The 14,191-nt window shown below is 34.2% G+C and overlaps 1 protein-coding gene across 1 annotated transcript in view; it reads left to right on the top strand.

Annotated features, from left to right (window-relative positions):
* Positions 1–385: 385 nt before the first annotated feature.
* LOC125256713 (filamin-B) overlaps positions 386–14,191 on the top strand; it is a 90,048-nt gene continuing 76,242 nt past the window's right edge. Inside the window, exon 1 of the mRNA XM_048172913.1 lies at positions 386–821. Coding sequence (XP_048028870.1) covers positions 530–821 — 292 coding nt within the window. The 5' untranslated portion in view covers positions 386–529. The remainder of the gene's footprint in view (positions 822–14,191) is intronic.

Genomic DNA, 14,191 nt, shown 5'->3' with positions numbered 1-14,191 from the left:
TTAATTTCACTGAACTTAAAATTTTAAGGCTACCAGGTAACTTACTTTTTTAAAGTCTTTTTTTACACTTGTCTAATTTGTTTCCTTATTGTTATTATTTGTCTAGACAACAATAAGAAATGTGTTTAGGCTTCAACCTCCAATAATTATTTTATTATGTATTTGTATTTTTTTTTAAGATACGTTGATAAAAAATAAAGGGCAAACACAAGAAATAGGCCTAATCCTATTTGTCTTGTCTTGTTTATTATTTTATTAATCATATATTTTCTTTTCACTTTATTGATCTAATTGGGCAGAGAAGGGCTGTAACATGCTGTAGAAATGCAGGTTGGGTTTGATGCGGCGCAGGTGGAGTCATCCGCTTGCCGTATATAAACAGCGCGCAGGCGCGTCCACGAGAGGGAAAGGGTTCGGAATATAGGAGCGCACGATCGCAAAGCAGCGACACACACCTCGCACGCGCCGCACAAACACACCAGACATAACAAGAGTTATTAAACAGACAACATACGAGTATTAAACCATCATGCCGGCCACAGAGAAGGACCTGGCGGACGACGCGCCGTGGAAGAAGATCCAGCAGAACACGTTTACGCGCTGGTGTAACGAGCACCTGAAGACCGTCAACAAACGCGTCGCGGACCTGCAGCTGGACCTGAGCGATGGACTGCGACTCATCGCGCTGCTCGAGGTGCTCAGCCAGAAGAAGATGTACAGAAAATACCACGCCAGACCCACTTTCAGACAGATGAAGCTGGAGAACGTGTCTGTGGCGCTCGAGTTTCTGGACAAGGAGAATATAAAGCTCGTGTCCATCGGTGAGTGCAATCTGCTCTCTAGTGTGGAGGAAAGTTCATTGAAAGTGGCTGAAATGCATGTTCAGCCTTTATAAAGGTGATGTGACTACAGTGATGGCGTCAGTTGTGGCGTACTAATTCATATTAATGTATTTAGTTACAATATGATATAAATTTGAACCAACATTTACATTTTTGCTTAAAATAAAGCACATTGAGGGATGGTAATACCATGGTATGTTGATATACTGTATATAAAAGTACTAAAATTCATGCATTTCTATTATGTACAATGATTTGGTTCATGTAAAAACATAGTATGACCATAGATGATCTGTCTCAATCTCACAGAGTTGCAATCATATGGTGATGAAGAATGATCATATTCATGAACCATTTTTATGGGTTTAGATGGCTCTATAATTAATGCATTAATTTTACTATGGTTTATATATACAAGTTGCATGATCATGGTACCAAATCAATGGAAGTACCCCTAAAATAATCCGGTAATACTGTAGTTTTTGGTACTTTGTTGGTGAAATATAGTGACGCCTCAAGATATGCAGTATGTGAAAAAGTATGCATGTTTAAAACTTTTTTTAAAACTTTTATATATAATTTTTATACTTGTATAAATGTTTATATATTTTTATTTTCATATATTTATTTTATTTATATATTTATTTTTATATTTATGTATTTTTATACTTGTATAAATATTTATATATTTTTATATATTTATTTTTATATTTATATCTTTATTTATTTTATACTTGTATAAATATTTACATATTTTTAAACTTATTTTTATATATTTATATTTATATCTTTATTTATTTTTATATTTATATATTTATTTTATATTTATGTAAATGCATGTATATTTATATATGTACTTATATTTATTTATTTATATTTATTTATAGATATTTATATTCATTCATTCATTAGGTATACTTTAGTTTAATCTCCTCCCAGCCTTCTCTTTCTCAACATCTTTAAAGTGTGTTTGCAAAGTTGCAACATAACCCAAAAGTATTTTGCGCATGTCATAGAGCTGGTGAGATTGATTCTCCGGAGATAAGAGATAACCTCCGCCCATTGTCTATTGATTTGATTATCCGTCTTATCTCTGCTGTATTCCCTTATTTGGACTGACCTGAGCAAGTTGCACCATTAACTGCATTCTTGTGTTCATTAAGATTTAGAAATCCAGAGAATTTCAGGATTCCAGAGGCTTAAATATTAAGATTTTTGTTTAAAAACCGTGTGTTTGGTGCCAAACAGCTTTCACTGGCCTGTGACATTCTTGAAGCCGATCCAAATTCATCAACCTGTGGCTTGTACAGGGTTTCTCATGTTGTGAGATTATGTAGATTACAGTTTTATACGCACTTGATTCTCAGAACAGTGTGTATCATCACCTGTACAGTCGGGACACTGGAAGTTTCCTCTGTATTTGGCAATCAGTTGCTCATAGCAAAATGCATGCAAACATTGTCATGACAACGCCCAACCTGATTTCCTTGCATTTCTTGCCTGGTTGCATATGTATGATGAAATATGATAAACTTCCTATTGTGTGTCATTCAGCGTTCGTCTCAGAAGCGGAGGATGAGCTCTAGGAGTTTCGTCATCTTCTTCATGCAGTTTTCCCGAGCTTGATGTCTGTTAGAGAGCTTGACGTATAATGCAGTGACGTCATAACTCGTCACCCGTGAGCTAGCTCAGACTTATCCATTCATCATGGACAGTGGGAGTGAGTTGAATTTAGATTTAAAGGTGCATAAGATACTGGTGCATTTTTATTTTTTGTGCCAGAAACTGTCATATTTTCAGTGGTCTGTTTGTGATGCTGCCCCTTTGCACGGTGCTTATACACTGGCTGCAAGTTTGGTTTTGTGACAATTTTTAAAAAAAATTTTATATACACTGCCTGGCCAAAAAATAAATAAATAAATAAAATTTCACAGTCTATGACTGGATCATTATTGCAGTGATGATTATGTTTCTAGCATGTTATATGTCCGGCAGCAGTTAATCACTGCAATAATGAACCACTTCTTTCCTGGTAAAAACATCGTCAGCATGACATGTTATTTATTTAAGTCACAAATTAAACTTCATTCCATAAAATGAGTATAAAGAAAGCATTTCGTATGTCTCCAGCACGTTTTATAATTACCCAAAAAATCAAACATTGTTCTCACACACATACATTATCTCATCCGTCAAAAACATATCAGAGTTTGATTAAAATGTTTAATTTTCCAATAAAAGAAGATATATATTTTTTTTTTATTTTTTTTACGATATGTTCAATTTAATTTAAAAAAAAAAAATTATATATGCAGGGGGTAATATATTTTTTTTTTTATATCCAGAGTGTGTGTGTGTGTATATATATATATATATATATATATATATATATATATATATATATATATATATATATATATATATATATATATATATATATATATATATATATATATATATATATATATATATATATATATATATATATATATATATATATATATATATATATATATATATATATATATATTTTAAAATATTATTTAATTGTGAATATTTTTAATGTTTACAATAATATATTATAAAATAATACAACTAAAATATTTTAAAATATTTTTAATTGCATGTATATTTAATGTTGATGAGATATATATATATATATATATATATATATATATATATATATATATATATATATATATATATATATATATATATATATATATATATATAATAACTATAAAATATTAAGATATTATTTAATTGTCTTTATTTTTTTATAATAATATAATAAAATATAACTAAAATATTAAAATGTAATTGTATATTTTTTTTAATATAACAATAAAAAATAAAATATTTTTTAATTGAGTGTATATTGTTTATAATAACATAAAATAACTAAAATATTTTCAAATATTTTTTAATTGCATGTATATTTAATGTTGATGATGATATATATTATAAAATAACTATAAAATATTAAGATATTATTTAATTGTCTTTATTTTTTATAATAATATAATAAAATAATATAACTAAAATATTTAAATTTAATTGTGTATATTTTTTTTAAATGTTTTATAATATATTATAAAATATAACAATAAAAAAATTTTAAATATTTTTTAATTGAGTGTATATTGTTTATAATAACATAAAATAACTAAAATATTTAAAAATATTATTTAATTGTGTATATTTAATGTTGTGTTTAAATGGCGCTCGTGTTGACACATCATCTGTGTGTTTTAACAGTTCATGTAGATTTAACAAAGTTCATACAGAGTCATTTTTGAAGTTTAGTTTCAGTAAAAAATCTTTTTTGGACATTGGAGGAAGTTTTTTTGAGTTCTGAAACTTAGTTTGTTTTTTTTGTAGTGTGTTTGTCTTACTGATTTAGGCTCATTTGATTCCTCATGAGTCATTTAAACACACTGAATTCTTCCTAATGCTGTTTTTACACCTTTTCAAAATAGTTCATTACTCATGTCCACAGGACGTGTGTGTAGAACCTCTAGTTTTGGATTTGCACAGACGCTTCCTGACTGACGGTATCTTCCTGTCCAGAAACTGTGCATGGGCGTTTTGAAAGATGCATAAATAGATGCGCTTGGAAAGGTTGAGTGTTATCGTGAGGGGCAGTGCCCAGACTTTCCACAGTTTCAAAGGGCAGACGTGTTCAGGGATGGGTGAGAACCCGCAGATAAATAAATACAAAAGGTCACACCGTCTGGTGTTTTGACCGTAAATCTCACAGGATTACATTTGTGTGTGTTTTTGTTTCTCTCTCCGATGTGAAAGACAAGGACTAATTGGAGCGGTCAGATGAAGAGCTGGACTTGTTTTGCACAGATTGCACAGTTCGTAGTCCTAGTATTGGCATGTTTCTAACCAGTCGCCACATCATTTCAATCCTCCTATGTGTCTTTTCTTTGCTCCCCCAGGCCCGCACAAGTGTGGTTTGACATGATCGCTCCATACCGTATCAATTCATTCCAGAATACGTCTTTGATCATCATGTGGTCTTCAGCCGCCCCTAAAATTAGACCCAGTGGCTCGATTGATGTTGTGAGGGCGGTTCTTTCTGAGTCAGTCAGTTAACTGTGATTCTGCTCTGACATTTGTCCTGATTTTTCCACAGTTGGAGGGAAGTGACGGCCGTAAGATGTGAATGAAGTCATGCTGGCGGTGATGAAAGTGTCTTTAGGGTTGTTCGCTGTTAGTTTTCCATTAGAGAGAGGTGAGGACATGCTTGAACCCTTAGTGACCATCATGTGACCTCATTAGTTGGTTTGTGCTGAATGATTAAGCGTCGTCTTCCTGTCTGTGCTTGGTGATGCACGTTCACTTAGCAGACATTTGATGATATTTTAGCATGCAGTTTATACCGTTTGAGCTCCTACAAGAGTTCAGCTCACTTCTGGAATCGAAACTGACGTCCAAACTTAGCAACTCCGCGACGGCTTGTTAGAGAGGCTTGATGACCCTGGAAGATGTTCCCGCTCTCATCTTCTGCTCTCAACCTAAACGCATAGGATTCTCCGGGCGGAGCGGTCATGCTCGTGGAATTCACTGCTGTTTAATGTCCTTTAATCACAACAGCAACCACAAGACACCGCAGCCTCCCTCTGAGATCAACACCGACAGATTCAGACTTTAATCTGCACAGAAGAGCTCTGCATAAACACAAGCTTTTTTTTCAGTTTGGTCACGTTTTGGGTCTCACTGAGGAGGTTTAATGCGTGTATATATGCTTTGGACTTGAGTAATACCTTAAATTGTGGCTGCAAAATTTTGGACCAAAAATTGATTAAAAAAAAAAAAAAATTCAATATTATTATTGTTATTGTTATTTTTATTGTTACATAGTCATATTGTTGTACATAAATCAGTTTTTGGCCAAATATATTATGATAATGATGTAACTATACCCTTAACATTTTGATATATAAAAAAAAATATTAATAATAAAATAAATAAATGCATAAATAAATAAATAAAAAATAATAAAAATAAATATAAAAAAAGGTGATAATTATAATTCTATGTAAAATAAAAAACTGACCATTTTTTAATAATAATAATAATAATAATAATAATAATAATAATAATAATAATAATAATAATAATAATAATAATAATAATAATAATAATAATAAAAATTATAATAATAAAATAATAATAATAATAAAAAATAAATAAATAAATAATAATAAAAATAATACAAATAAATAATAAAAATAATAAAAAATAAATAATTATAAAACGTCAACGTATTATTATTTTAAGAAATAATAATAATAATAATAATAGGCAAAAAACTGTGATTTATATATCAGCATGACTATGTAACAATAAATATTATTTATTATTATTATTATTATTATTATATTTATTATTATGTATTATTAATAAAATAAAAATGTTTTATTTATTTTATTTGTATTACTAATAAAAATAAAAAATAATATTTATTATTTATTGTTACATAGTCATGTTGATATATAAATGGCAATTTTTTGGCCAAATATTATAATTATAATTAATGATATTGTTGTTATTGTTGTTATTATTGTTATTATTATCACCTTTTTTTATATTTTAATGTAAAAAAAAATGAACATTAAGAAATAAATAAAATGAGAAATTAACTTATTTATTAAATGCTTGTTTGAATTATAGTGAAATATTATAAGAATATTATAAATAAATACTAAATAAATAAATAAACAAATAAACAAGTAAATTAAATAAATTTTACAGTACAACTGTAAAATTAAAATATTATTAAAATTAATCTTATTTAACATTTGGAAATAAATTGTGCTTTTGTTTTGGTGGAAAACCACAGGGAGTTTGACAACAGCGGCAGAAGAAGGTTAAAATGTAGTTTTGTTGCATTTTAATGTTAGCTTGTTTGTTGCCGGTAAGACTAGGTCGGGGATTTTTGGAGTGCATTCGTGAAGGACTTAGTCACACATGAGCTGACATCCAAAGCCGAAGTGGTCCGAGTCGCTCAAGATTTAAAACTTCCCCTCTGAGAAATTCAGAGCAAATTAAGACGTCTGAAAGTGTTCCCAGGGCAAAGCCTGATGGAAAAGCGCATTATTAAAAACCGGTTTCGACTGTGGTCGTTCTGAGTGCCAGGTTCCCCACCAGAGAGTTGAAAGAAATTTGTTCGGCCTGTTTTTGAGTAGCATTTAATTATGGTTTAATTTCGTATTATGCTTCATACTTTTTTTTTTTTTTTTTTTTTTTTTTTTTTCAGGATCATGTTTAATCCATTGTAGATCTATAAAAATGAATCGGAACGAAACAAACAATTTAAGTCGGTTCTTGCGGGTTGGATTGTCTCCTCTCATTATGTTTCGCTCAAGTCCGTTTGTCTCTAAATGATCTTTGGTTTGTCGAACGGCCAGTGGAAAGCATCAGATGTTTCTCTACGAGTCTGAGGTGGTTACCAGGTTCTCATTTTATTTCCATCGCCGCCTCTCGTCCCTCCCGATGCCCAGAACAGAGCGTGTCTGTGATTGCCGCCGGTCAGCGGTCGGCTGTCAGATGCCGTATCTTCACGCTATGCAAACAGTAGCGGGAACGGTGCGGGTGAGCCAAAGGTTTGCTCGTCTTAAGTTGCAGCTCCCTCTGAGTTTTTCCTCATTCGTTTAAACCGTTCCCTCTTGGCTTTATTCTGATCTCAGCGGCCTATAGGAAACCTGCAGCAGCTCAAATGAAGGATTTTGGGAGCTTGTGGGATGAATTGCTGCGGAAGGGTTTCGGTTACCATGAATCACAGCCGTATCAACATGCATTTGTTTCTTTCGCTCTGTAAGTGAACGTTTTCAGGAGTTGTTCTGACAGGCAGCTGTATGAGCGGATCAAATGTTCAGGGTGTGGACGTGCTCTTCAGACAAAAGACTCTGAGTTTCTAGCTTGGATTTGGGTTTGAAGCAACAATGTCTGTAAATATCAGTATTTGTTTGGGATCACTACCATTGAGGCTGTTTGCAGAAAGCACAATTTTCCAAGGCCAACCCCCTCGGTGTGCAATCTGAACGCAGCGCACCTAAATCTAATGCTCCTTTTACAAGATATAATACAAGTCTGGTGTCTCCAGAATGTGTCTGTGAAGTTTCAGATCAGATCATTTATTATAGCTTGTCAAATTTGCTCCTATTTGGGTGTGAGCAAAAACACTGTTTTTGTGTGTGTCCCTTTAAATGCAAATGAGCTGCTGCTCCCCGCCCCCTTTCCAGAAGAGGGCGGAGCTTTAACAGCTCAACAACAACAAAGCTGGAGAATCTCACGCAGCCAAAATGAGGATGGTCAGTAACGGTGTTCAGCCTTACATTGTTCAAACCGGAGTCGACACTGATGGAGAGACTCAGGAAGAAGTTACAACTTTTAGACGTTTCTGAATGGTTAGTGGATAAATTTATGTAGTTGCTGTGGAGTTGATTCAACTCATCCACTAGCATGTGCCGTCATGTCCATCTTTTGTGTTGAATTGACCCTCGTTTGTGAAGCAGTCCAGCGTAAAATGATGCAACACTCTACTACAACAACTCTTCCTCTTCTCTAAAGCAGCCCAACATGGCCTCACCCCCTTTGTTGTGTGTTCTTGGGGGCGGGGTTTATGTAAATTTTGGGGTTTGTGATGTCACCAACCCTGGAAGAAGCTCATTGTAGTCCCTACCAGCCATATTGATTTCTATAAAAGAAAATATCTCCCTTTGCATTGAACTTTGAGCGTCGTAACTTTGCAGATGTTGTTTATGCTCAAACAGCAACATTACACACTAACTAAAGTTAAAAAAGTGAAATCATAGTCAACCACTCCTTTAAAATGCATTTTGGTCAATTAGGTCACAAGTGGATGACGCTAAATAGAGGTGTAAACGAGGTGTAAAACGCTTCGAGCTTGTCCACTTTCGACCACTTCCAGACGTAGCTGAAATCAATCAAAGCACATCTTAATACCAGGTGGAAACAGGACCCTAGTGCGAGAACAGAACAGAGTGGGTTTACTGTTATGACATGGAAGAAAGCACAGAAACAGGGAAGATGAATTCAAGGCTGAATAAGGACTTGGCCAAAAAACAAAAAACATCAACATCTGTGGTTTGGGAATATTTTGGATACAGGAGAGATGATGCATTGATGATAAAACCACATCATTTTGAGCCAAATTGTGCATCCTTATAAACTAGTATAGCAAACCTGGAGCTTTTTTTGCTTTTTTTTTTTTTTTTTGCCCAAATAGTTCAGCCCTATATTGTGTTCAAGCATCCTGACTCGTCCCTTAACTTATTTCTTTAAATTGATTTTATTTATTATTGTCGCACTATAATGTTGGCTCGTCTGTGCAGCAGGTGAATGCAGCTAAGAAAAGCCTCCATGTGAGTGACCTCACTAGTTTTCCCAAAGTTATCCGACCCGTTCTCAGATGCAGCACTGATTTGTACACAACAAAGCCAGACTCTCAGAACTTGTTGTACTGGATCAGTGTAGAGCTGCTGCTGGCCTTAGACTGCCCTTTAACACACAAACACACCGAGGAAGACACTGTTTTGACATTCATGTTAAACTGACTGTATATAAGAGATTCCCATCAGCAGATTATTCTGAAAATGACAGTTAAAGGTGCCATCGAATTGAAAATTTAATTTACCTCGGCATAGTTGAATAACAAGAGTTCAGTACATGGAAATGACATACAGTGAGTCTCAAACTCCATTGTTTAATCCTTCTTATGTAAATCTCATTTGTTTAAAAGACCTCCGAAGAACAGGCGAATCTCAACATAACACCGACTGTTACGTAACAGTCGGGATCATTAATATGTACGCCCCCAATATTTGCATATGCCAGCTCATGTTCAAGGCATTAGACAAGGGCAGCCAGTATTAACGTCTGGATCTGTGCACAGCTGAATCATCAGACTAGGTAAGCAAGCAAGAACAATAGCGAAAAATGGCAGATGGAGCAATAATAACTGACATGATCCATGATATCATGATATTTTTAGTGATATTTGTAAATTGTCTTTCTAAATGTTTCGTTAGCATGTTGCTAATGTACTGTTAAATGTGGCTAAAGTTACCATCGGTTCTTACTGTATTCACGGAGACAAGAGCCGTCACTATTTTCATTTTTAAACACTTGCAGTCTGTATAATTCATAAACACAACTTCATTCTTTATAAATCTCTCCAACAGTGTGTAATGTTAGCTTTAGCCACGGAGCACTATCAAACTCATTCAGAATCAAATGTAAACATCCAAATAAATACCATACTTGCACGATTAGACATGCTGCATGACGAACACTTTGTAAAGATCCATTTTGAGGGTTATATTAGCTGTGTGAACTTTGTTTATGCAATGATAGTCGAGAGCTCTGGGGGGGGCGGAGAGCACGAGCAATTAAAGGGCCAGCAGCCCTGAATCGGCGCATTTCTAATGATACCCCAAAATAGGCAGTTAAAAAAATTATTTAAAAAAAATCTATGGGGTATTTTGAGCTGAAACTTCACAGACACATTCAGGGGACACCTTAGACTTATATTACATCTTGTAAAAAAAAAACAACAACAAAAAAAAAACGTTCGATGGCATCTTTAAAGAATGAAACATATCTAATTGATTTTATTATTCACAAACTCATGAAAAAATAACTTATTTTTCTCCTCTGCATTTCTCATCTACTCTAGCTTTCCGATCTAGTTGTCCAACAAACCAAAGCTTTCTGATAAATTACTTTTGTAAGTTATTTTGGATAAAAGCATCTGCTAAATGCATAATTGTAAATTCTGCAGCTAATTAAGGTTATGAGGGATTTTCAGTGCCGTTGGTTCCGGATTTTTTTGCCGTAAGGATTTAAAGTCATAAGCCATAAACCAAACCAACTAGCTATGAGGAGACTTTTATACAAACTTTTATTTGAAGCAAAAAAGTATTTGAAAATCAGACAAACTTCACAGCTTTAGTGAGGAAAAGAACTACAATCCAGTGAAGCATTGCAAATGACAATACAATTAAAAACAATGGAGAAAAAAAATAACCTACTCATTTAAAGGATTATTTCAGTTCAGAATTAAAATTTCCTGATAATTTACTCACCCCCATGTCATCCAAGATGTTCATGTCTTTCTGTCTTCAGTCGAAAAGAAATTAACATTCCAGGATTTTTCTCCATATAGTGGACTTCACTGGGGTTTAACGGGTTGAAGGTCCAAATGTCAGTTTCAGTGCAGCTTCAAAGAGCTCTACATGATCCCAGACGAGGAATAAGAGTCTTATCTAGAGAAACCATCAGTCGTTTTCTGAAAAATATAAAAATTTATATACTTTTTAACCTCAAATGCTCATCTTGCACTGCTCTGTGATGCACCACGCACTACGTAATCACGTTGGAAAGGTCACGCATGACGTCGACAGAATTGCAAGGTAAACTCCATCTCTTTTTCTCCTCCAACCTTAAAATCCGACGTTGTTTTAAAGGCTGTTTGACTTGGTCTTTGCACGTTCGCTTTGTAAACACTTGTTAGGTACTTCCGCCTACGTCACGCGTGACCTTTCCAACATGATAACTTAATGCGTGGCACATCGTAGAGCAGTGCAAGATGAGCATTTGTGGTTTAAAAAGTATATAATTTTTATTTTGGTTTCGCTAGATAAGACTCTTATTCCTCGTCTGGTATCATTTAAATCTCTTTGAAGCTGCACTGAAACTGACATTTGGACCTTCAACCATTTGGAGTCCATTGAAGTCCACTATATGGAGAAAAATCCTGGAAAGTTAATTTCTTTTCGACTGAAGAAAGATATGAACATCTTGGATGACATGGGGGTGAGTAAATTATCAGGAAATTTTAATTCTGAACTGAAATAATCCCTTTAAAGATGTTGATTTAGATCTAAACAAAATATTTAAAATGTATTGCAAAATATATGCAGTTTTTCACCAAGAATTCAGCTGTTAAACATGATGATTTTGAAAACAAGTTGAAATAATGCGAATGGGTGACTTCAACAAAATTAACAACCTCTGAAATCACCTTAAAGTTCTCCATTAAAAATCAATTTCCTTATGGAGAAAATGAATGGAGTTTTTACTTCCGGAACCTGACTGTTGCGCTCTACAGTACAACGGCTTTGACAGGAAGTCCAGGAAGAGCCACGCTAGTTGGGCGGAACTGCCGGAAGGAAACCTACTTGAACATGAACCTGAAAACCTGGTGAATCCACACATGGATTTGTGTAGTACATTCCTTAGAAACTTGGGGGAATTCGCTATTGTTTTGGAGTCTAAAAGAAGCAACAAGATGTGGGGCTTCACTAATGCGACACTAACCAATGGCCTGTCTCTTCTCCCCAAGAGTTCAATTTCTCACACTAATGCCAGAAGCTGCTGTTGCAGAAATCTCACATTCTTGCTCTAGAATCGATTGCATCACAGTTTCAGTAATGCGTCCCAGATACTGCCCTCAGTCCAAATAGTGAAACCAGAACATGGAAAATGAACATGTTTCAAAACCTTTTGAGAGGAGAGACCTTGAGCAAATATTTCAGGGTTGCTATAGAGCTCTCTTCTTCAATAATATTCTCAGTCACGCTGCGTTTAAAAGTGCAGGAGAGCCAGAGAAGATGAGGTTGCCTAAAACAACCGCCGTCTGCACAGGTTTCTCTTGCGGTCTAATTTTTAGCCGTTGTCATCATTTACATCTTCCATTACGTTAAGTCTGACCACACGAGCCTGAACCTGACAGAGACCGAAAGAGGAATGTTTTTAGGTCAACGCAGGAAATGCTTCTCCCATCTGCATGGTAGCAAAGGTCAGATTCCATTGTTTGTAATGAAGCTGTGACCTTCGGGGGCCAATGTAACCGGCGAAAGAAACAAACAATGTAACTGACGTCAACGCACGAGTCACGACTAAGCATTTTCTCTTTCTTAAAGTGACCTGTGTTCTTTCACAGGCAGAAGTTTGGCCGTGTCTGGTTTCCTACATGAATGCTGCAGTTTTCTGGATTACATTAACACTTCTGTCAACGTGTTGTTCGTTCTTTCACCGTCCTGCTGTTCTTTAGACCCATGCAGTGGGTCAGTGTGTGATTAAAGTTAATAATTTACTCTCCCAACATGCCATCTGTGTTGAGACTGTGCAATGAGCTCATCGAGACTTACCGCTTGCACAACCACGCTCCTCTGAAGTGCATTTTAACCTCTTCATAGACATTTTTCAAATGCTTTGACTCTGATGTCATTCTTAATTCAAAACATCTCTTCCATGTTCTCATTGTTGTACATTTGCAGGCAGTGAATACACTACTGATCAACCGCCTGGGCCTCTTCGGCCTGAACTGACCAAAATATTTTATGTTTTGATTTTTAATTTTTTGCTTCTTTGGAATGGATTAAACTTGGTGACATTTATTGCATTAGCTAGGTGAACGAACAAAAAAAATCATGGACATGATTCAGAAATGTTAAAGGGTCGAAACAAGTAATACTTGGTACCTTCGTGGTCAAAAATGACCGGGATAGGAAATTAATTGAATTTTTTTTTTTTTTTTTTTTTTTTTTGCTTTATTGGAATGGGATGAAACTTGGTGTCTTTTGTTGCATTAGCTTAGTGAACTCACAAAAAAATCATGGACATGATTCGGATATGGTAAAGGATCGAAAGATAAAGTAACACTTGGTACCTTTGGAGTCAAAAATGACTGACATGGGAATTTAATTTTTTTTTTTTTTTTTTTGCATCATCGGAATGGGATGACACTTGGTGACTTTGGTTCCATTGGCTATGTGAACACACAAAAAAATCATGGACATGAGTCGGATGTGTTAATCTGAGATATTGCATTTATTGTAAAATAATTTTTTTATTACATGAATTTTAATGGGGAAAAAATTGCTAATAAAAATTGTATAAATATTGCATAGTATCACAAAATCCCCTCAAAATTCTAAATAATAACCAAAAAATATTATTGGACAAAAATATATTACATTGATTTTCCTGGGGGAGAAGAAAAAAAAGTGTGATCCAAAAATGAAGGAGCTTAGAGGATAAAGGTGTTTTGTTTTTTTTGTTCTTATTAATTTATTAATCAGTAATTGTGAAATATTATTACAAATTAAAATTTTTGAATGTGTTTTAAAATGTTATTGATTTCCAGCATCATTACTCCAGTCTTCAGTGTCACATGATCCTTCAGAAATCATTCTAATACGCTGATTTGCTGCTCAAGAAACATGTGCCCCCAATTCGAGGGTATACATCATTTTGAAGTGATTTAAGCAATGACCGCTTCAGGAGTTGTTTAGTGACTGCTAGTTTAA

Source organism: Megalobrama amblycephala, linkage group LG21, assembly GCF_018812025.1.
Source record: "Megalobrama amblycephala isolate DHTTF-2021 linkage group LG21, ASM1881202v1, whole genome shotgun sequence".
In the NCBI taxonomy this organism is placed as follows: Eukaryota; Metazoa; Chordata; class Actinopteri; order Cypriniformes; family Xenocyprididae; genus Megalobrama; species Megalobrama amblycephala.
The sequence above is the reverse complement of the archived record's forward strand: the minus strand, read 5'-3'. Positions and strand labels throughout refer to the sequence as shown.